The sequence below is a fragment of the Stylophora pistillata genome, chromosome 6, assembly GCF_964205215.1.
Source record: "Stylophora pistillata chromosome 6, jaStyPist1.2, whole genome shotgun sequence".
Classification (NCBI taxonomy): Eukaryota; Metazoa; Cnidaria; class Anthozoa; order Scleractinia; family Pocilloporidae; genus Stylophora; species Stylophora pistillata.
The window spans coordinates 23378209-23402352 of record NC_142524.1 but is presented as its reverse complement, the minus strand read 5'-3'; the positions used below and the strand labels follow the sequence as shown (position 1 = coordinate 23402352).

At 38.0% G+C, this 24144-nt stretch overlaps 2 protein-coding genes and 1 pseudogene across 2 annotated transcripts; 2 read left to right on the top strand and 1 right to left on the bottom strand.

The window, feature by feature from the left end:
• The first annotated feature begins 7425 nt into the window (after window positions 1-7425).
• LOC111346745 (uncharacterized) lies at window positions 7426-21077 on the top strand. The gene is made up of 7 exons (XM_088725293.1): window positions 7426-7549; window positions 8893-9170; window positions 9431-9545; window positions 14053-14175; window positions 14633-14675; window positions 18296-18428; window positions 19398-21077. Exons 1-7 carry the CDS (start codon window positions 7477-7479, stop codon window positions 19914-19916), a joined length of 1284 nt encoding a protein of 427 aa, XP_088581419.1. The 5' UTR covers window positions 7426-7476; the 3' UTR covers window positions 19917-21077.
• LOC148728876 (uncharacterized) lies at window positions 15143-17929 on the bottom strand. Its single transcript, XM_088725327.1, has 2 exons — window positions 17648-17929; window positions 15143-17562 (listed from the first exon to the last, which is right to left on the bottom strand). Exons 1-2 carry the CDS (start codon window positions 17759-17761, stop codon window positions 16543-16545), a joined length of 1134 nt encoding a protein of 377 aa, XP_088581453.1. The 5' UTR covers window positions 17762-17929; the 3' UTR covers window positions 15143-16542.
• Window positions 21078-22527: 1450 nt separating the features above from the next.
• LOC111346744 (P2X purinoceptor 7-like) lies at window positions 22528-24082 on the top strand (annotated as a pseudogene).
• The last annotated feature ends 62 nt before the right edge of the window (window positions 24083-24144 follow it).

The window sequence follows — 24144 nt, the reverse complement described above, 5'->3', positions numbered from 1 at the left end:
AGGGAGTTTAAGCAAATCACTACGGCTGGCGCTGCTACGGCTATCGTGGTTGACGAGGCTTGGGGAGAGTACGTCGCCGTAGCCCGCCAAAATTCAACTTTAAGCAACGCGAACTACAAACCTAGTACGGCTGAGAAGTGTAAAACCAATAAATTAAGCGTCTTCGCGGTAGTTTATTGCACGTCTAAAAACTCAAAATGACTTCGTTGAAAGGGACGAGGGATTCCAACGTTTGGAAAAAAATTGTAAGCAATCTTGTGCACAGTGAATGAGTAAATTAAAATATTTAAGCTTACGTGTTGTAAAATTGCCAGTTTGGAGCTTATAAACACCAAAGCAAAGTTTCTACACGGTCCCTCATAACCCTCGTCATTCCTCGGCTTCAGCTATTTGAATTTCAAGTAGTCTTTGAGGTTTGAAAAGGAAAAGTTAGACTTTTTACCAACGCATTTCACTTTGCGTTCGCTGCGTTCTCCATGTGCACACTGCTTCGATCCTTCGACAAACCCGGCGGCAAAAATAAAGGAAGATTCAGTCGGCAAGGGACAGCAAGCTTGATAAATATTCCCGATAAGCTATTTTTAAAGATGTTAAGTGTATTTCAATAGTTAAAATTGCTCAGGAGAATGTATAAAGCGAAGAAAGAAGCGAGATAAGTTCACGTACCACAGACTACGCCGAAACCTTCCCACTCGCGTAGAGGGATTTCCCACTACGGCTGGATGGGAACCACTGACATGCGCAATGACTCGTTTCTGGACAATTTTACTTCCGGTAGCCGTAGCAGCGCCAGCCGTAGTGATTTTCTTAAACTCCCTAATCTTTCTCAACGGCAACCAAGACTGTGATAGGTCTGTATTCAAAGATAAACACTCCACCTATGAACATTTGCTGCAGAAAGCTAATTTACCATCGCTATTAAACCGACGCTTACAGAATATATGCATTTTAATGTACAAAGTTAAACACAACCTTAGCCCCTTGAATATTTGTAATACAGTAAAAACACGCGTGTAAGAACGTAGTAATCAAGAACCTTCTCAGTGGCAGAAATTTTGGATGTTAATACCCAAAAATATAAGAACGTGTTTACCCAGCAAAACCTGCAGGGTTCTTATATGAAAAGTCATTCTGGATAATGAAACAATGTTGTAGCAAAATATGTCTGTAACTATAAAATAAGTATTTTCTATACATTTGATACTTCCATAAAACATGTCACAATACAGTTTCCTCACTGCATTTATGGCTCCCAGTCATGTATTAAAGCAAGTTCAAGAAAATGTACTCCTGGGTATAAACTTCTAAACTGTATAATTAAGTACATTGTTCAGTACACAGTGTATTGTATTTGGCGTCCCATCGGGGCCAAAATTCAACATTGCGATTTGACATTATACTTTTAGTATTCTTCCTTATTTCGCGATTGGACATCCAAGTTTTTATTCCTTATGAAACTTTTTCCGATTCAACATTGTCTTTTTTACAATTAAACTTCCAAGTTTCAAGTATTTTAAAAACATTGTACTTCTCGTAATTCCACTTTGTAGTTGTGGATATGCAGTACTTCGCGCTATTCAACATTCAGCTTTCCATCATCCAACCGCAACCCAGCTTTTAACGAAGGAGCGCAGGCTCCCTGAGGTCAAGTAGCTCATGTAAGCCTCGTAACTTCGTACGAGGTTATCATGTGAGATGAAAAATGGACGATATCTCGTATTTGCTGGACTGTGTTCATAATATCCTAGCTTAAACAATAGTATGTACCTGACACACTTAGTCCATATGACATCAGTCTATTAAGAACCTGTTTTTCCGAAGTTTTCAGTAAATACCCCAAATCATAAGAACCTATTTTTCCAGACATAAAAAAAAAACTAGGTTCGTACACGCGGGTTTTTACTGTATCTTTCAGAAACACAACTCTTCCTATAATTTAAGACAGGCCAACTTTTCTATTCCTATATATAACACAATAACTTACGGCAAACATTCACTACGCTATTTAGGACCTAAATTATGGAGTAAACTGACAACTCATGACTGATCAGCCACAACATTAGCTAGTTTCAAAAACCGCATACGTAAGCGTGAACTCAGCTCTATATTAGATGATGGCTCCAGGGGCTGTGCTCTATGTAATTCTTAATTCATTTCATTTTTTTTTTTTTTATGCATGATATGACTTAATTTTATTCTTAAGTAAGTAATACTCTTTGTAAATAATGTTTATCCATTTTATTTGTGTCCCCACATTAGTATAGGATATCTCCCAAACTAGAAGGTTGTTTGACACGTTCACAAACTTTCTATCTATCTATCTATCTATCTATCTATCTATCAGTTTAAAATGGGTAAACGACTTCGACTTTTGTCTCCTCATTGTCAAGTACTTAATGTTTTTCCCTCTTTGACTCGTTTGTTCTGTTCTCTGTTCAAGGAATTCTTTTTAAAAGATTCCTTGGACAGAGAACAGAACAAAACTTTTCAGCAACGGATAGTGAACAGCTTTGATCTCAGCCTACTTAAGCACAGCAACCCAGTTTCAGCTTGATCTCCTGTCCTATTTCACAGTTTAACAATACTTAGTGATGATTATATTGATTTGTCTACTTTAATAGCGCAACTATAAGACCCCAGCTTGTTCTGTTCTCTTGCGGTATCTTAAATGTATTAATGTAGTTGTAATTTGTCTAGAATTTTGAAGCTCTTGCTCTGTAAATCTTTTTATTTTATAATATACGTATTAAACACTGCCCGCCTCGACTAGCCTTTGCTAACTGCGGACAGTGCTTATTTTTTTGTAATATTGTAATGTATTGTAATATATTGTATTTAATTAAAGACTAAACACCACAAGAGTGAGTTGCATTAATGTGAGCATTCTTAGATATAATTATTTACAAAAGATGACGCTCTGATAAGAAAGAACAATCTTTATGTATACTTTTAAAACCTTTTTGTAGAGGGTCGCTGTAACATATAGTTCATATTTTTTTCTTTTTGTCCCAGTCTTCATCTGCCTCTGCTTGATCTCCCTTCCATTATTTCACAGATAGCTAATGATTACCAGCATTCATGAAAGCATTTTTAGATACAATTATCATCCAAATGATGATGCCCTGATTACAAAGAGCCAGCCTCCCTGTGTACAACGTTTAAAAATTTTCGTAAAGAATCACTTTGTTAAAAGAGTAACACAACGGTAAAAAAATAACAGTATTTATTAGTAATATGATAGTAACAATGACAATTTTGCAGCATTAGCTAAACAAGAATAATATCTCACTTTCAGACGTAAATGAAATTGATTAAAGTATTCCCTTCGTTAAAACTGGTCAATGATACATCATGGAATTTCAAAATCGCAAAATGCCCGCAATGCAGGTTTTTGCAACCCCATAGGGCAATATCAACAATATTCACTTCGCCTTCGGCAAGTTACCTTTGTTATTCTGTACTTTATCTCATTTCAGTTCTCTCTTTTCTTTCGCGTAAGGAATTTCTGAGAGTCAAGGCCAGGTCATTATTGATCGTTGTTATCGCAATGACAAAACACAACGACGACCGAGGAAGTTCCACCTCTTCCTGTGGTGCCACGATAAAGTCATTAGCTAGCTGTACATTTACAGCTAAAGGACTGTCATACAATGCCTTGAGTGGCGTCCTTTGAATTCTTCCTATGTAAAACTTGGATATATTCAGTAAAAGAAAAGATGTCCAAGCTAACATTTATCACCTGACTTTTCCTGTCTACTTACAAAATTAAGAAATTTCTTTTTCAGCCAAACGTTCAATTTTGGGAGATTCTCGGCTATGAGGTAATTCTATAGCAGTCTTTGACTATTTTCGTTCCAAAAACGAAAATAAATAACACAAAGTGAAAACGGTCTTTTCATCAGATCACGAGTGTATAAGGCTTACTTACTTCAACTGGATCATGAGAGGGTCCACGTTCATTGTTGCATGCCTGATGACCTTGAGGCCTGCAGGGTGCGGTGGATGGACGCTTGTCATGAAAATCGATGGTAGTAAGGTAATTTTAAGCATTTCTTAATGTACCCATCATGCACAACGTGCACAGTTCAAAACTTTCGATAACATTATCACTTCACTATTACCACTACACTAATTCGTCCACTACATTGTAAGATACATTAGCCAAACGGGATCTAACACCAAAGTTAAATAAGGGGAATGGCACATACAAAATCGTTGAGATAACTATCAAAAACTCTCCAGCGTACAGCTCCAATCACTCAGAGATCCAATGGAGGTACAAGAATAGGAAGCAAAATTCTGAAAAGCATCGATAACAATACTCGATTCGGCCATGACCGCCGTGAATCAACTTCTATTGATAAAAACGTGCGAGCTGCCCTGTGTGATACGCCTTTAAGGTTTTCTCTCCATTTGCGCGCAATGACATTACCAGCTCACCTGGATATTCGTGTTTACTGTCACATGACTGATGGCCTTGTGTGCTGCGGGGGCGGTTTGTATACTTACCAATATACGTCTGTTCCCTTCTAATAATGTATATTAGTGTGTGTAGTTTACTGTACACATAGTGCAATGAGACCTTGTATGCGTCGACAAAGTCAATTCAAATCACTGCTTATTTCATGATGTAAATAAAGAAAAATGTCACAGAGAAATCATTTGGTCGTTTCATTTTTTTAGTTACAGTTTCTCATTTCGACAACTTTACCAGCTTAACTTGAAACGCTAAACTAGTAAATTCCAAAGTATGCGAGGTACAATTAGTAACTGTGTGCTCAGTGCATTGCAATTCGAACCAGATGAATTATTCGGGACATTATCTCTTTTCAGTGGTTGGGTGTCATTTCGGATGACGTGAAGGTATCAATTACGGATCTCTACGCTTCTTTACGGATTGCGTGAAGGTATCATTTAAACATCCCTACGTTCCTCTGCGGATTACCTAAATGTATCATTTCCGCATCTCCGCGCTTCTTTGCTGATGGTGTAAAGGTATCATTTAGGCATCTCTGCGTTTCTTTATGGATTGTGCAAATGTATCATTTACATGTCTCTACGCTTCTTTACAGTTTGCGTAGAGAAGGGTATTAGAAACCTTAAGATCGAGGTTTGGCCATCTTGCCGCAAACGGCAAACTGCGGTTTGCCGTTAGCAGTTTCACGTTAGCTGTCTGCCCATACTCGGGACTTAAGATTCACGGATGGTAGCACTGATGAATTATGTAAAATTAGTACAAAAACAAGTTGGCTGCTGCCCAACGGTGAGATGTGGATAAGGAGAGGAGAACACTAAAGCATGATCCTCTATAAAATTAACATTCATGCATTCATAACAAAATAAACATTCATGCATTCACATATCATCAGAAATTGGCATTTCTTTTTTACCTCAAAGTAATCTGACTGGCAAAACAGTTTTAATAACAAATAGCCGGCAGCCATGCATGTTTTCATTCATTCGTTCACTTCTATTTTAGTTGACAAATCCTCTTCAAAATTACATTTCTAAGAATAAGAATTCGATAATTACTAGGCGAAAGAGATCTAAAAAGTAGTATTTCCTTTCAAACGTGGGATTGTGATGTTTTAGGGTGCAAAAAACCTTGTGGTAATCACATACCTCTAGATCTAGGTTCGGCCGTACAACCGTAAACCTGAAACTGCAAACGTGACAAGACACTGGTCACGTGACTTCTTCACATTCGCGGTTTGTGGGAAATGCCAAAAAACCTCCATCGTAAGGTCCCTATTATTTCTATATACTTACGTATTGAGACCACGCGTTCACGGTATTCGAAAAACCGTTTGCCCTTCTAAAAACAACCATCTTAAACCGCTATCTTCTTCCCTTAACTCTTCACTACTACTCATTTTTCTCGTTTTAAGTTACAACCAACGTGATTTCTCGAATCTTGAAGTTCGAAGTATTCCTGATTCCCCTTGACAACCTGGCAAAAGCTTGGTTACATGGCCGATGCACGTTATGAATTATGAATGATCTTTCCTCAATTTAGAAACTTGTTAAAGTTGCCAGAGGTAGCCTTTTCCTTTCCTTCCTATTAATTAACAGATCCATGTAACCTGCTATTTCCCAACGCCACGCTGATTAACTGATTTCACTTTCTTCTTTTTACAAAATAGTCTAGCCATAGTCACGTACCTAATGTTTTTCCTCTCGTTGACTATTTCGTTCTGTGCTCTATCCGAGAAATCTTCAAGTTTGAAATATTTCTGTAAGACTTGGTTAAGTTTTTCTCTTTAGTCAGTCTTCTTAAGCACAGAAATTCATTGACATCCCTTCCTATCCCATTATTTGGTAGCTTATCAGGAGTTAGAGGAATTCTTGAAAGTATTCTTAAATATAATTATCATCCAAAAGAACAGACAGAGCCAGCTGCTTAGAAAGAGCCTGCTAGCTTCTCTCTATTTGACGAGTTTTTAAAACAATACTGGTTGTTACACAGTTTTATACAACATACATTTGTTACATTGCGATGTACATACAAAGAGTGTTTAAAAATATTTCACGAGTGAGCGAAGCGAGCGAGTGAAACATCATGGCTCAACACGAGATGAAAAATTTCGTATATACAAGCGGCCCTGTTATATTCAATTTCCTATATAAACAACTATGAGAGATCGACTCCACCATTTCACTTTCCCTACCAAGAGGTGCGATTTATTGAATTACCATAGTAATGGTATCCCCTTCATATGTGATGATATATTGTTTTCACGTGTGAAGATATCACGTTTTTGCGCGAAAGCTCACCTGGAGTTTCATTGCTGTTTCTATATTAGACATCGTGTTTTTGCTCTATTGTATTAGATGATCGCATAGTTTGCTAAAAACTTTTTTCGGGAGTGTGCATTAAAGTCCAATTCAATTAAATTTTATCATACCTGCCGCGGGGCATTGTATTTTTTAATTACGCCATTACAACTTTCAATATAAGCCTGCTGGAAGAACAATATAAGCCACTTGGAGACTCCGTAGAATACCTTTAATGATCCAATTTTCTCCGAGTTCATTTCAAGGCTGAGGGCAATTTTGAGCGCAATTGGAGCCAAATGCTTTATAAAAATTTCGACTTTATAATTTGCTTTATCCTATATCAGTAAATTAAAGGTTAATTTTTTTCCGTTTAGTATCGTGCTACATCCCAAGAAGAATGTTTTCAGACTCGTGCCACTGTTCGTTAAACTCATTCATTAATCATGAATTGTTTTTTTAAAGGAGATTAGCGAGGTAGTTTGAATAATTTAGTCATATCCTTTGAATTAAATTTTTATTATCACCATTGACAAAGAAGCTTTTTATACAAAGAAGTAAACAAAGCAATGTCATCCAAGTTTCATTGGTTAGAAGGGACTCAGGAATTTTTGATTAAGAAGAAGTTTAAAGTCTAGTGTAGATAATTAACATAAGTTCTCACATCTCTGTGGCATTTATGCTGGAAAAGTAATCTCCGCCATGGATAATTCAAATTCTATATGTTTTCTGTTGCTGTTCAGCTTTATCATGACCGCCTTTGTCACATCAAAAGGTTAGTTTCACCATCACTCCTCTGAGAGTGAAGGAAACTGTTCGGAAGTTTGATCTTTCGTGACCGCATTTAGCCTAAGTAACTGATATTTTTATGAGGGATATGTCCTGTTAGTTTTTTCATCTTCAGTATTCATACAAACTCTTTAAACTTCTTAACCAAGTCAATTATATTTGGACGGATGTTTAGACGGAGAGATGGTTCTGTATCAGTAAACTTAAATGGAATGTTAGGTTTTGTAGTTAAATTGCGTGTGTTTTAATGTTTTTCATACTACTCCTTTTCCATCTAGCCTATCTTCTTTAGTATATTTTGGATTCTTTTGGATTTGTTCACGATGAAGGTTCCTATTTGTGAATGTTGTCATCTGAATTAATGCATGGACTCATCCTCTTGCTGCACCACTTGTCTTTTGTGTGTCCACCGTATCGGTTAACCCGCTGGTGAATTATTACCTATATTTCAGATAATAACCCCGTTCTTCGACAAAAAGTCGATAAAACTTTCATGCTCAAGGGAAAAGCACAAATTACCGACATTATTATTAACAATGGCAGCATATATTAGCAACTGCGAGTTGACTATATCAGTTGAAATTGTTAAATGATCAGAAATGCTAAAGACTAAGAAATGGACCACAAACCAGTTTATGGATCTACATGTAGCCTTTGAGCAGTTGTCTGATCAGCTGTAAGAAATGAGGACTTCCAGTCTAGTAAAGCTCTTCTGCAATGTTCCATGGGTAGCTTAGCCTTTCCCCTCTACGGCCCTAAATACAGGTTTAAGCCGAGAGTTTACTAAGATAGGACACTTTCTACCTAAAAAAAAAAAACAAAGCGAAACAGTAGCTTGCGTAATCTGTTAAAAAAATAGAAGGAAGTTTAACACGTATGGATGATCACTTGTCTAGAAATTATGGCGACCCTAGTCACTATGTCATCTCTTTGTAGTTACTGCTGAAGAATGCATTTTGGAGGGTTCTTTATTCGGTTTCTTGCTCATGTGGTTCTTCTGTGATCTCTTCTTAAATTCAGTCCTCTTTACTTAAGTAAGTGCTTGCTCCCTGACTGAGTAAAATAATTACTTCTACTTTTTGACTTTTTCTACTCTATTGACATTTATATTTTCGGTTAAACAATGAGGTATTGGGATAGAATCGCATCATTTCCGATCTTAAACTTCTTAGCTAAAGATACCCACTTCTCTTTGGAAGAATGGAAGTTTCCTGCTAATGCTGTTGGCAGTATAGGTCAATGCGACTTGTATATTTAAAAAAAAGGGGAAAAAACCCTTATCTCACATATCCTTTTTCGATTTATTTATTTCTTTGTTTTTATTTCAAGACTTCTCTGAAGCAGATCAATGTCGTACTTTGGGCTTCACGTCTGAAAAAGCATTTAATGGTAAACGCCTCGTAAACCACGTCATTCGCATCGTTGAAGTCAAGGTGAAGAAGTTCTGCGAAGCTTTGTGTTTCATGGAACCCGATTGCGTCAGCATTAATTATGATAACAGAGTGAGAAGAAACGGAAAGTACAAATGTGAATTAAATAATGTTACTCATGAAGGACACGAACGCGAGCTGATAAAGGAGGAAAATTATTTTTATCATGCGACTGAGGTCAGTGTTATTTTATGCAATGGTTCCAGTAATGTAATTACGATCCCGATTATATTTATCATTTATTATATTTGTTACCACAGTTATCATTTCTGGCTTATTCTCTACGTTTACATCAAGTTAGCAACGCATCAGTTTCTGCTGAGATTCTTTCATTTTCTCTCAGTTTAAAATGAGAGACAAACTTGTGCGTAATTCAATGGTTCAACTGGAAAAGCTATTATTTTAGCGGTTTTCAATTTTTCTCTTTTCGGCTTCAGAGCGCTTGCGTTCAAAACTTCTGCAAGAATAACGCCACTTGCCAAAGCGGTTTTACCGACAAAGGATACCGCTGTTTGTGTACTGCTGGATTCAAAGGTCAAAACTGTGACGAAGGTAAAGTTAGTAAAATAGTTAGTCAAAAGTTACAAATCAGTACAGGCAACTGTGGGCTCATAATGTAAACGATGGCCTCCATTTGCTTCAAAAATAAGCTCGCAAAATTCCCCGCATTTTTTTTGCAAATAAATATTTGAGCATATTTTCAAGCTAAATAACGGCTACTGTGTCTATTAATATTGATATACATTTCGAGGGTGTAGAACAAAACATTAACAAGCAGCTTGCGGTCCACCTTTAATTTGAGATATATTGTTCGCTCTGCTATGAAAACAACAAAACACTATCCCATAATGGATCAACTTTCAGGAAAATACTACTGGAGAGGAACTTAGGTGCGAAAGATTGGAGTAAATATACACCAGTGGAATAATGCTGAATCGAGGAGGCTTCAAAGTAGACATTTTGCAACCAAAAAAGGAGTTGGTACGAACTGCGTTCAACGACTGCAGCCCTGAAAATTATACATGTTTAATGGTGATCCAAATTCAATCTCTTTCATACCGTGAGGTCCAAACACGACTATCATCCAGTAAGCATGCTTTGTGAGCTCCTCAGGCAACCATCTTCGCTTTATAAAAAATTCATATAAATATAATACAGATTTATCGATTTATGCAAACATGCCTCGTTCATACGCAAATTACTATTCTTATTCTGCTTATCACGGGCCTTCCTTTTCTTTGGTGTAACGAAATTTTCGAAATTCATAGACAACTTATCATGGCGGTTGGAGGCGCTCTATTAGTTCTTCAGCTATATTTCATTTTATGCTCTTTTACTGTGCCTTCATGCTTTGGCACCGTTTCTACTTTATTCGGTCTAGAAACTTGTGAAATCTCTACTGAGTTTGTCTGGCAACCAAGTGTAGTTATGCGACAAGAAGTTTTGATGAGGCTTGTTCGCATCTATTATTTGGTGAAGCAAAGTTGCAATTCAAAGGCTTCATCGATACATCATGGTATTTCTTTGAACAAGTATCTGATAACCACAACCCGTTTCCTATCTAACGATGTTGAAGTAAACCCTGGTCCTTCTATACACTTTTTTCAATCAGAAATGGAACAGTGATGGATGGTAATTTAAATTCTGCCGCCATTGACAGCCCATTGAAGCGTGTAAAGGGCCTTAAAATGGTTCATTTAAATGTCAGAAGTCTCCTGAGAAACATCGATGAACTTCGCCTTTTCGTTTGTGCTAACGGGCCTGACATCATAACTTTATCCGAGTCTTGGCTAGATTGCTCGATTTTAAAGGAAAAAATTATCATTGAAAATTATAGTTTGGAGCGTCATGACAGAAATAGAAATGGAGGTGGAACAGTAACTCACATTCATGAGCGCTTTTCATCCAATCGTACTTCATTATGCAATCAACTTGACATGGTTCTTTGTACTCTGAAATTACAACGTTCCTGTCCTCTTATAATTCGCAGTATTTATCGTCCACCAAGTGACTCCAGTTTCTATTCCAATTTCAAGAATCTCTTGGATAAAGTAGACTTCGTGAACTCACAATTATATCCGCTGGGAGACTTCAACTGTCCAATTAAATCAGCCTAGGGAAAGGAATTTATCAAATCTATGAGTGATATCGGTTTAAATCAAGTGATCAAAGAATATACTAGGGTCACATCAGCATCTTCTAGCCTGATTGATATGATTTTCACCAATTCTCACTATCGTGTTACAGAGTCAGGTCTAATTAAATTGTCCCTTAGTGACCATTACATGATATATTGCTATCATTGGTCCTGTAAACTGCCTAGATCTAAACCGAAGGTCCTGAACGTACGCAGTTTTAAAAACTTTGACCCTCTGGCATTTGTTTCTGACCTCCGAAATTTAACCTTGGACATAATTTATTTATTTGATTCCCCGGAGGATGCTTGGTTTGCAATGAAATCGCTCGATGCAATGAAACGCAAAGCCGTCAAGACGAAATCAGACAACATCTGGAACGCTTTTAAATGTTTAAGAAACACTGTTTCAAGGTTAATCGAGGTAGCCAAGCGTGAGTATTTTAACAACTTATTAACTAATAACACTAAGGATACTTCGATCATATGGACTACTATAAAGAAATTGTTAATTACCGAAGAAAAAGAAAGTGTCAGTTCAAGAAATCACTCTCGATAACATCAGTTACACAGGGAATGGCGACTATCCTTAACAAGCTTTTCACTAAAGTGGTTGAACGTCTCAAGTCTACGCAACCCAATCAAGTCCATCGAAAGAATGATTCCAGTGCACCTAATTTGGTTTCAGTAAAAAACTTTGAATTTAACGACATCTCAGTTGATTTTGTGCGTAAGGAATTATCTTCTTTGAAAGTTAACAAGTCTTCAGGCCTCAAAGATATTCATACTCGTTTCTAAAAACTGGAGCTAACGTCATTTCCGCACCTTTAACTTACATCTTGAACTGTCGCTGCATTCTGCTATCATACCCTGGTCATGGAAATCTGCCACTGTGACACCTCTTCATAAAGATGGTTCTGTCTCTGATCCTAATAATTTCAGACCCATATCCGTCTTACCAGTGGTAATGATTTTCGAACAAGCAGTTCACAGTCAGATATATCAGCATTTATCATCAAACAAGCTGCTATCATCCCATCAATTAGGCTTTAGACCCCAGGCCACTCTACGACAACTTGCCTCTTCGATGTATCTGATTTCATCTTGAACAATATGGATCAAGGCTGCCTTACTGGTGGTGTGTTCTTGGACTTGAGCAAGGCATTCGATTTGATTGACCATTCCATCTTGAAAACTAAACTTGCTCACGTTGGTATAACTGGACACTCTTTACACTGGTTTGATAAGTTTCTGTCTGGTAGAACTCAGTCTGTGTGCGTCAATGAAACCACCTCTGAGCCCATGGATTTGAACACTGGTGTACCACAAGGATCCGTTTTAGGACCCTTGTTAATCCTTATCCTTATCAACGATCTTCCAAAGTCTGTCAAGCAAAGCAAGATTGTTTTATATGCGGATGGCACAGCACTGTTCTTCGCCAACAAGAGATCATCGAGCGTGTTCTTCAAGAAGAACTTAGCTCCTTGAGCAATTGGTTCCGTGATAATGGTCTGATAGTTAACTGCTCCAAGACAAATATCAAGGTGTTTGGCACAAGTCATCGTCTGGCTAAAGCTAGTAGGCCTGTCTTAAAAATGTCAGAATCATTTCTTCCGGTAAAAGATTTTTCTAAATACTTAGGAGTCATTTTTGACTCGAACTTGAACTGGCATGGACATATTGATACTATACCTTCGAAAGTTTCTCGTAGACTCGTACTCTTGAGTAGATTTAGAAAATATATTAGCATTGATGTTTGTAAGCAATTGCATAATTCAATTGTTCAACCATTATACGAGTATTGCGATGTTGTATGGTCCAATTCAGATAAAACATATTTGGATAGGCTGTTAAGATTACAAAACGAGGTGCTCGTATTATCCTGAAGCGTAAGATTGGAGAAGTAAGCTCTGAACAACCCTTTAAGGATTTAGGTTGGTTACCACTAACTGAGAGATGGACTATCCACAAATTGTAGAAGCTAAAACACTTTAAATCTGTCAGGGACATAAATACGGTTTGAACGCGTACCAACCTTCTTTTATTTCACGGTGATTTACTCGAAGGATTACACAGTTCCTAAAAGGTAAAAGGAATTTGAAACAAAAGATGCAATAGAGAAAGGAAACGCTGAATTTTAAAACGAACCAAGCGATAGGAATAGTACTTACAAAACACGTTTTGCTCCGATAAAACGTAGAACACACTAAGAAACTTAAATCAACTCGACTTACTCAAGGTCGTCACTAAAAATAACGAGCATAACACCTGTGGCTTAGTTGCGGCGGGCTGAGCCCTAAACTAGCGCATGAAAACTACTAAGCGCAATGACAAACTTGAGCTTACACAAATGTCTTCAAGTTTTCCGCTGCATAAATGGTTTCTGTCCATCCTACTCCTTGAATTTTTTTTTCTCGTAATTTGGATATACATAATTATAATACTAGGGGACGTAGTAATAGGATTTCATCTAAATCAGGAAGTAGATCATTTTCTTGTGCAGCTGCTGAGCTTTTTAATGATTTAGCAAATCATGTAAAGAATTCTGAATCGATAAGGAGTTTTACTTCAAACCATTGGTTTGCGAAATGATTGTATGTAATTTTAGTTGTATATATATTTAGCCTTCATACTTATTTATTTATTTAATCAATTTAATTTATTTATATGTAGATTATAATTTATTCTGTACACTGAGCTTTAATGTAAATTAGTGTCAACCTTTTTAATTCTATGTATAATAAATTCATTATCATTATTAACTTATTATAGTTATTATCATTACATTTGCTAAAATCGTAGTGTAAGAATGACCCCCTCCACAAAGCAATGAAACACAACGACAATCAAAGAGGTTCCACTCTCCCTACGTTGAATGCCATTACATATGTTATTGATGAATACAACAGGGAAACTTCCTTTCAGATATTGATGAGTGTGTTGAGGGATCGCACAGCTGCAGTGTTGATGCTGTGTGTAACAATTCTAAGGGATCGTACAAATGCACATGTAAACCACAATACCATGGAGATGGATTGACGTGCGAAGGTATAATATTCAAAGTATGAATAATATGAAAACATAGCTCGTGCGCTGTTCCTATCTGATCCAATTGAGCCAGCATGGAGTTTGTCAATCAAAACTTTCTCTACAACTGGGAGTGAGAGTTCTGTAAGAATTCCATTCCGAGATTTGGAATGGTGTTTTGTTCACTGTACACCTCTCTCCGTCCGACTTTGTTTTAAGTAATAAGTTAAGTAATAATTTTAATAAACTTATTAAAATAGCTTCTCAAGCAACCAGCTCTACTCCCAATTCCAATCAAATAGGGGACATTTGCTTCAAAACTGCTCTTTGATAGTTTTGAACTAATTGTACTTATCCTTGGCAGTATGCTCATCAAGGCATCAACGTATACATCATCAGACTAGGGTGCATGTTTATAAAAATAGAGCTCAGAAATATAATTAATACCTTTGTAATTTTCTACTTCATCTTATTACAGGTCCTTTCCTTCATTCGTGTAAAGAAATTTACAAAAGTAAAAGGTAAATAAAAATTGATAACTCATTTACGCCTAAAGTTAGGGCTAGGTTTCAAATATAAACCATAATTCGGGCCAGAGAAAGCCGCACAGCCCAGCACGCTATGAGTTCATTGAGAAAAGGGAGAAAAACTTGAGAAAAAGTTACGGCTCGGCTCGTGCGCCATGATCTCCGGCCAAATGTATTCCCATCTGGTCCTATCAACAAGTTTATAGGAACACAGTTATTACGCTACGTAATCAAAAGTAAATCAGTAAATATATGAAACAAATGATTAACAAGTCCAAAAAAAACTGCTTTATCGTAAATGCTTTTGTTCTTGGGCCATCGTAATCTGATCATAAATAAGAAAACGACGGCTTCACAAAAGAAAAACCGAACCTTTTGAGGCCCTTACTAAAAATGACAATACTTCAGCCATTGCCGACCACGTCAAGGCCACTGAACATAATATCAAGTGGGATAGACCGATTGCAAATATGGCGGCCGCTACACGAAAGCGAGGCTTTTCGGTAGTGACCGTTGCTAAGGGCCAGTTCGTCTCTGTTTCCTTTGTCGATGCGAGTGAATTTTATGCCACAGTTGCTTGTGTTGTAAGTCTTCAGAGCTCTCTCTCTATAGAGTTTGAACGTTAAATTAGAAAGTCATGGACAGGCCAGTGGAGAAAATGCATGTTAACGAGTTGAGGCAGTTTCTTCGGGACCATAACGCCAGCCTGAAAGGTTTGACAGTGAAAGCATCAACAATTTCTCGAATCATTGCAACTTAACGAAAATGATGCCACCGCACTTGAAAAGGACACTGTCTCACAGCGCAGTAGCAATCGATGGTGGAAAGAAAGGAGACCAAGGATTACTGCATCTCAATTTGGCGGTATTTTGGATCGAAAATCGATTACAAAGCCTTTTCTAGAACGACTTGTGAATGACTGCAACCTGAACAGTACTAAAAATTTACCAGAGCCATTAAAACATGGTATTGAACATGAAAGTGCAGCCTTGCAACAGTATACTAACTATATGAAGCACAATGGCCATCCTATCAGGACTTTTACCTTAGGCTTCATTGTAAACCCTTCATATCCATTCCTTGGTTGCTCTCCAGATGGCAAGGTGATTGATGAAACTGAGGACAGCCCATATGGGATACTTGAATCAAATGCCCCCACAAACACAGAAATGTTGCCCCTCAAACAACATGCTCTGGTCATCGTCAGTTCCATCTTGAAATGATAGATGACTTTCCAGTGCTCAAGGCAAATCAAAAATACTATAAGCAAGTTCAAGGCCAGATGGGAATATCTGAGGCAAAGTGGTGTGACTTCATAACATACACATTTAAAGGGATGGTTTTTGAGCGCATTTGTTTTGACACAGACTTTTTGCAGACATGCTCTTAAAAGTAGAGGAATTTTTCTTTAAGCATTTTGCAAAATATTTTAAGTGCAAAACTACACTTGCAGGTAATGTGGTGTCAACATGTACAGTAACTGCCAGCACATCAACTGTTAGTGGCACATCCATTGGATGAACTTGTTAATAACTTTATGATGTCAATGTTATTAAGTGGTTCTTTATATGGATGCAGGCCAGCAAGGAGGGAAATCTCTTATTACATTCAGTCCATAAGTTAATAAGCTCCCATCAGAGGTGGCAGCTTCAGTGTTCAGTAAAATTAGAATGCATTCAAGGAATATTTTTGGCCTGATAAGCATTGGTTTGTTCTTATGTTAGAACTCTTATCTAATATCCTAACAAAAAGATCCTGACTAAAATACTGGATTCTTTGTGGGAAAGCCAGCCTACCTACTCATATAACCAAACAACTGCAACAAGATTTTATGATAAAATGGATATAACCTAAGATCTCTCTAGGAAGTGTCTGAAATGCTGCCAGCATACAGTTGTGAAACAAATGTAATGTGGCCACTGGGAGCAATTTCAATGAGACCTTTGAAGGTTGTGTGGCTTTTGTAGGAGGAGTAAGTTTCACTGTGTTTAACCAGTGAAGATGGAGTTCGGCACTTGATTTCGGTTGCATCGATAATAACCCTTGTTTTGGGGTACTTTTCCTTAAAGGATTGGGGCATTGCTTTATCAATCGCCTCTCTATCTGGCCATATGTTCAGGTACCCGAATTTCAGGTACATAAAATTTACCCATGAAATGCAGATCCTATTGACAGTAGACACATGGAGGTTGAATCTATGAGCTAAGTCACGTTCAAACAAACTAAGCCTCATTCTCACAAGCACCATAAAACTTTTGTCGAATGCACCCAGTTTTCGTCGCTTGCCAGGCTTATTTCCCTTGCTTTCTATGCTTGAAGCACACATGAAGTCCACTTCATCTGTTACACTGGAAACGTAGGCAATGTTTCCTCCATTGGAACCCGGATTTAGAAAATTATAACAGGTCAGCAGGGTCTGATAGTTCGGGAGTCCGGTGAAAAAGTTAATGTCTGAATCTGACTCTTTAAACTTAACTTTGCCGAACTGGTTTCTCAGTTGTTCATCAAATGATTTCATAAGATCTTTGTTGGTTTCTTGAAGAATTAAATTTTCCTCCTGTAATATGGCGATTTGTGCCCTCATATCGGCGATTTCTTTGTCCAGAGTATCATCTTTGTTGTTTTCATTGGTCGCCAAATTATCCATCGTCGGACAAGAAGAGGGCATCTCAACGACATTTTGATTTTTCCGCGGCGACTTTCGATTTGGAGATGCCACTGACCCCGCAAATATGGATGGGATAGCATCGTCTTTAATGTACCGGCGACCTTTTAAAGTGAGACGAAAATCTGAATCTTTGAAGTGTAACGAGCAGATTTTAGTTCGCTTGGTTAATTTGAAATCCTTCGAGGCATCTCTTCGGATTTTAACCAACCAAGTCTGCAAAAGATTGGGAAATAGTCTTTGTTTACACCTGCTCTCGAATAGGCAAATAAATTCAATAATCGGTTGTTTTATCAAATACCTTCAGCCTCTTAGGATTTCTCAGGGGAAGATCGTGATAAGTGACCTTCTTGCCGTCTGGTCCAACTCTGTATCCTGACTTGTGACACAACGGTACGCAACAATTATCTGGCATACCTCGAAACTATGAATAAATCTTTTCTAAGCTTTCCTTGACTTCTGCTTCGGATGCAAACTCTTTACTCGCCAGTTTACTTGAATCAATGGAGCACATAAACAGAGCTGAATTGGCCTTAGCAACGGTTACTACCGAAAAGCCTCGCTTTCGCGCAGGGGCCGCCATATTTGCAATCGGTGTATTATTTTGATATTTTGACAAAAGACAAAACAGACTACCGTTGTAAAATCAAAGAGTCCTTACTTAATCAAGAACTTGAGCCAGCTTTCAACGTGAACGTCGGAAGTGAAAAGCTGTTGCTTTATTAATCTTCTCTAGTGTTATTGTTTATTGTTAAGTTTTTTGCTTAATCTTGGTTCCAGTCCCCTAACCTTAGTTATATATACATAGCTGTTTTAAATTTCAACGGTTACTTTTGAAAATGTATGTGGAGTACATACGAAACGTCAAGTCATAATCTAAATGTGCAAGTTCAATATGTTTGTCACTGCTTTTTGTGTCTTATTTTTTATCAAAACTGCTTTACTTTAGGTCAGAGGAGAATAGAGCTTATCAACTTCTAGTGGATCATAGGAAGGTCAACGTTTACTGTCACATGACTGATGACCTTGAGGGCTGCGGGGGCGATGGATGGACGACGGTAATGAAAATGGACGGCAACAAGGTATCTTGTCTTTCTTCACTATTGCCCGTGAGTCGAATGTTTTACTTAAAAGGGAAAATTTGACATGTGACTTCTTCACGAAAGGAGATATCATCTTTATGCGCTACATATGGGGAATCTATCTCGTAATATGGTCATCATACTCACAAAAGGCATTATTCAAAATTTCCATAACTTTAACCCCTCCATAACTGAACCTTCTACATTACGTCGCCCTAAAGGGATCATCATCGTCAGACGAGAGATTAAAGAGGATGAAGATGCTTGTAAAATCGTAAAAGAAACTCTTTCGAGCTCTAGGTGGAAAGACCTAGAAAACGATCGAAATATCTTTGAGACTATTTAAAACGTCAGTGTGATAAAAATTTATTGAGCTACGATTTGGTTCACAATATCCCCAGTATCCATTATTCTAAAACTATTATGTATATTGTACTTCTTCTGCCTTTTGTCCTTGGATAATAACTTTTGGCAGGAATCCGTTTCCGCTTTTTTTTTAATGCATCGAGACTTTCTTTAATTTACCTTCTAATACCATCTTGGGCGAGAGCAAATTTATGACTAAAATATTTACCATGCAGAAACAACTACTACATGGATGGCACTTTTCTTTTTTGAATCTTCCATGCAAAGGCTGGCGTGAACTGAAGGCGGATGTCTGCGTGAACTAAGTGTAGACTTGCAAAGTCATAAAGAACAAATGCATAATCGATCTCAGACGATTTTTATTCCAACTCGGCTATACCTTTAACCTTTATATTTAACAACCTGAAAGAAAGATCCAAAATAAGCAGCCGTAAAAAAGGTGTTAGAGACTCAATGCCGAGGGCCTCTGATTCTCGTAAACTAAACAAATCACGTTCCCCAGTCTCGCTGTAGAATATTTCGAACCATTCTCCTCATTTTAGTTGTTTTCTGCATATGAATTAAATTATCATTCAACTCATTTAAACTTTTTTATCTACATAGTCAACCTTCCACTTCGATTCGAAACTCTGGAGTAACATGAGTGACTTCAATCGTCAAGGAGGGGGGACTGGTTTTGACTTTCAAGAGACCAAGCTACCGACCTACTGGAACACATCCTTCTCCAAGATCTGTCTAGGGATGAACATCGGTAATCTATCCAGATTCATTCTCATCAAAAAGCAAGCCAGGTCTTTGCACTCACTTATCGCTGACGGGCAATATCGTGACACGTCACTGGGTCGTGACACGTGGAAGTTACTGATTGGCTCTGAGGCATCCTTACAGTCGAATTGTAATAAGGAAGGGTTCAATGCTGTTACGGGGAAAATTCATACTTCAAAAGCAAGAATCGGTATCATTGCTAACAACGAAAACCATTGCCGCGGATGTGATTCCAGAATTGGCTTTGGCACAGGTGGGTATGGAGATGACTCCAACACGTGTGGGAACGAAGCAACGCACTTTCCAGATAATGGAGAGAGACACATCAAAGCCATGGGGTACATCTTGGTTCAGTGACAAGGAAATCCATCTAATCCTAAAGAAATGGACACGAAACCAACTCTAAATGACTTGTAAATAGATAGTTGTAGCAAAAGAGGTCTCAATAAGAAATTAGTCACCGAGTCTGAACTTTTTTTGTTTCATCTTGATAGCATTTCCCCCCCCCCCCCCAAAAAAAAAAATTTAATAATTTCCGACAGATAAAAACGCCTTGTTGTCTCTGGGAGGGGGGGAGAGTTGAGAGGGGGGATGGGAGAACAAAAGCCCTTCAGGTAATTGAATGGATAGTAGCTTATACCTACTCTAGTTCACTTAGATAAATTAGGCCAATCAAATGCGTATAAATGGTTAACAGTGTAGCATTTCGTGTAAAAAGGGGAAAAACTAATAGAATGTCATGCAGTGTTGATCCTTCAATAATCTTTTGTAATCTTTCCTTTCTTTAGAAGCTTGTGAAAGTTGTCTGAGGAAGCTTCTCCTCCTTCGCCCTCTTTACCCATCACACATCCCTGTGAGATAATCTTTCTCAATGGTAATCAGTTTAAAATGAGTAAACGACTTCCCCTTTGACTCCTTATTGTCAAGTACTTCATTTTTTCCTCTCTTTGACTCGTTTTGTTCTCTGTCCAAGGAATCTTTTAGAATTGTCTGCATCACAAAGTCAATAACTTTTGATCTCAGCCTACTTAAGCACAGCAATCCACTGTTTCAGCTTGACCTCCTTTCCAAATGTAAGCATTCTTAGATATAATTGTCATCCAATAGATGACGTCCTGATAAGAAAGTACAATCTTTATGTATAATTCTAAAACCTTTTCGTAGAGAGTCGCTGTAACACAGTTAATAATATTTTCTTTTTGTCTCAGTCTTCATCTGCTTTAGCTTGATGTCCCTTCCATGATTTCACAGTTTACTAATGATTACCGGAAAACATGAATGCATTCTTAAATGTAATTAGTATCCAAATGATGATGCCCTGATTACAAAGAGCCAGCCTCCTTATGAATAATGTTTAAAACTTTTCGTAAAGAGTCACTTTGTTAAAAGATACGTTACACAAGGGCAAAAAAATAGCAGTATTTATTAGTAACATAATAGTAACAATGTCAATTTTTGTAGTATTGGTCAAACAAGAAAAATATCTCTCAGAAGTAAATGAAATTGATTAAAATATTTCCTTCGATAAAACTGGTCAATGGCTCATCATGGAATTTCAAAATCGCATAACCCCCACCCCACTCCCTCCTTCGTCACTTACTCCCCCTCCCCCACCCACTCCCCCTTCCCACCCACTCCTTCCTCCTTCACCCCTCCCCCACCCACTCCCCCTCCCCAACCCACTCCCCCTCTTCACCCACTCCCCCCTCCACTCACTCCCCCCCTTTCCACCCACTCCCCCTTCCCCACCCACTCCCCCCTCCCCCACCCTGTTTCTGAATAAGTTGACTTTATCAAATACCAAAACGATGCCCGCCTTCCAGTGCACTTCTAGCCATCAGGTTTTTGCAACCCCTTGAGGGATTATCAACAATATTCACCTCGCTTTCGGGGAATAGTTGATAATTGATATGGAAGTTACCTCTGTTATTCTGCACTTTATCTCATTACAGGTTTTTCTTTCCTTTCGCGTAAGAAATTTCTGAGAGTCAAAGGCAAGTCTTTGTTAAAAGTTATAATCGCAACGACAAAACACAACGACACCCGAGGAAGTTCCACGTGTTAGCTTTACATTTAGAGCTAAAGGAGTCATACAATGCCTTGAGTGGCGTCCTTCGAAATTCGAATTTTTCCGAGGTAAAACTTTGTTTTATCCAGCAAAAGAACAGATATCCAAGCTAATAGTTATCACCCGACCTTTTCTCGTCTAATTACAAAAGAAATCAATTTTTCGGCTAAAAGTTCAGTTTTTGGAAATTCTAGGTTATGTGGTTATCCCATAACAGTCCGTAAAAGTCCTATATAATATGTCAACGTTCAACAGGCAACAGGGGAACCATTTACTTTGTGACAAACGTATAAAGGACGCAAACATATTTTGTAAAGAAATAAACAGTTTTCTACCAAAAAGTTATGACAATATTCTACCTAAATTTTCAGAAGTAGGGGACAGCTTGCTTTCAGTTTCACAAGAGAGTAAATGCAAGATAAGGCCTACACACTGAATCACAAAATGATTCAGCCTTTCCCAATGATCTATTGACACAAATACGTCTACATAAGGAACCGACCACTTGCAAATTGCGAATTAAAGTTGGCACAAAATCAAATTAACTATGAGGGTTAAAATCATGACTTTATTCCTGTAGACTACAACTTTCGTCTTTGAAAAAAAAACATTTGTAACATAAAGTTGATACACTACAACTTTGTGAGCCCTGTAAAGGGATACTCTATGCTTCAGAGGAAGGTTTTTTTAAAAGGTAGTATTTGTCCCATGATATCTGAAAAATGAGGAAAACTTTGAAGAATTGAAGATTCAGAGCGAAAAAAACGCAATAAAAGCCCAACTTTGCCCTGTTTCGTAGACCGGAAGTGAAACTCACTTAAAACTGAACACGTGATTAATGACGTAGAAGTGAGAACTCGTGTGCTTTGCTCTTCGGTTCAAAGTAAAAACAAGAGAGCAATGGATTCGGACGATTCGCAAAGTTGTTCTTCGTCGCCGCCTTCTTTTTATGAGAGTGCCGACTAAATTGCTTTAGTGGAGTGTACAGGCACCCAACCATACCTCTTTGAACCTTATGATAGCGAAGCCAGCTCTGGTACGGATTCGAATCAGTCCAGCGAGGAGGAGACATTTTAGCGCTTACAAAACACAGACTGGTAAGCTTCAAATCGTCTCGCGAATTGATTTTTTAACTTGATTATTGTAAACTTTCCCAACCTTTAAATTTTAATTTTAAATATCTTAGCGTATGTGATATGTATTTTTATAGGCTGATGAATTGATCGTGTCTAAATAAAGATTACAATACAATACAATACATCAAAACGTTCACTTAGGTGTAGCTGTGGGAACTGTCAGCGCATGACTAGAGTGGTTGAATGCTTATGCTGTTCTGAGATTGACTGTGTGTTTGTTGTGAAACGTGTTATTGCACAATCAATAATAGCAAAAATCAGATAGATAAAATAAATAATCGGTAGAATGTTAGCTTATACACGCAAGTGAATAATCTAGAGGAATTTAAGGCGTGCGTTTGGGCTGGAACATCCTGTAGCACATAGAAATATGTGACAAATAGTGGGTGTGGGTTTAATTGCTAGGGGCTATTTGGATTAGTCTGGGTGGGGACGCAAGTCAAACTGTGCGACAGGAAAATGGCTTAGTAAAGCGCAAATAGGCATTTTGAATCTCGGATTTACGTAGCTAGGTGTGTATTTCCGTTGTGATAGATGGAGATGGCATGTTGTAATTGAGGGCATTCGGAATAGATATTGAGATCGACAGAACGTAGATTGTACGGAGATTGTAGAGGCGTACGCGGTTCGTAAATAAACTTGATAAACCAGAAAGATACAGTCCTATTGATTGCTGAACCTGCGGAACGCAGAGATTTTCCTTAACGCAGTGGAGAATTCTGCAACAGTGTTGGCAAAAAACAACGAAGCGGTCGAGGCCGAAGGACTTGACGAGCCCCCGGTGTGTATTACGCAACACCCAGGGTTTAGCGCTGTTTGCTTGAATCGGTGGGTTCTTCAAACGGCATGGTTTCAATATAAACAGCAATATGCCGATGCCTTATGAAGATCCAGATCACAAACAGACGGGGCACATAGCCTACAGGCAGCTGGCAAGGTGGTGCTGGGCACTTTTGGGGAAGCAAATAAGAGTGGTTCTCCCTTCATGTGCAGTTTTTTGCATTCGGGTACACTTTCCACCCCCAGGAACTGAAGATGATTTTGTATTTGAAGGATTTCGATTTCCCGACGAGTAGATCAAAGACTTTGTGCTTATTGGAACGTTTATTCTCATAGATTATTTTGGTTTACCTAAAAAATTTATTATAGGTAACATACTCTGGCAAGTCAAGATTGATTATTGCCATCCAACTTACAGGTGATAAGTCAACAAGTGTCTTCAATGGTAGGGTGAACATTATTTGTAATCATTTTCACTCTATTAATTTTTTGTATACTCGGAGTGTACGAATCCCTTTTGTGTAGTGGTTTTACTTCATGGGTGTTGATCAGCTACTTGGTGTGGGCTTTACTTATATCATGTGATAACTATCCAAGCCAT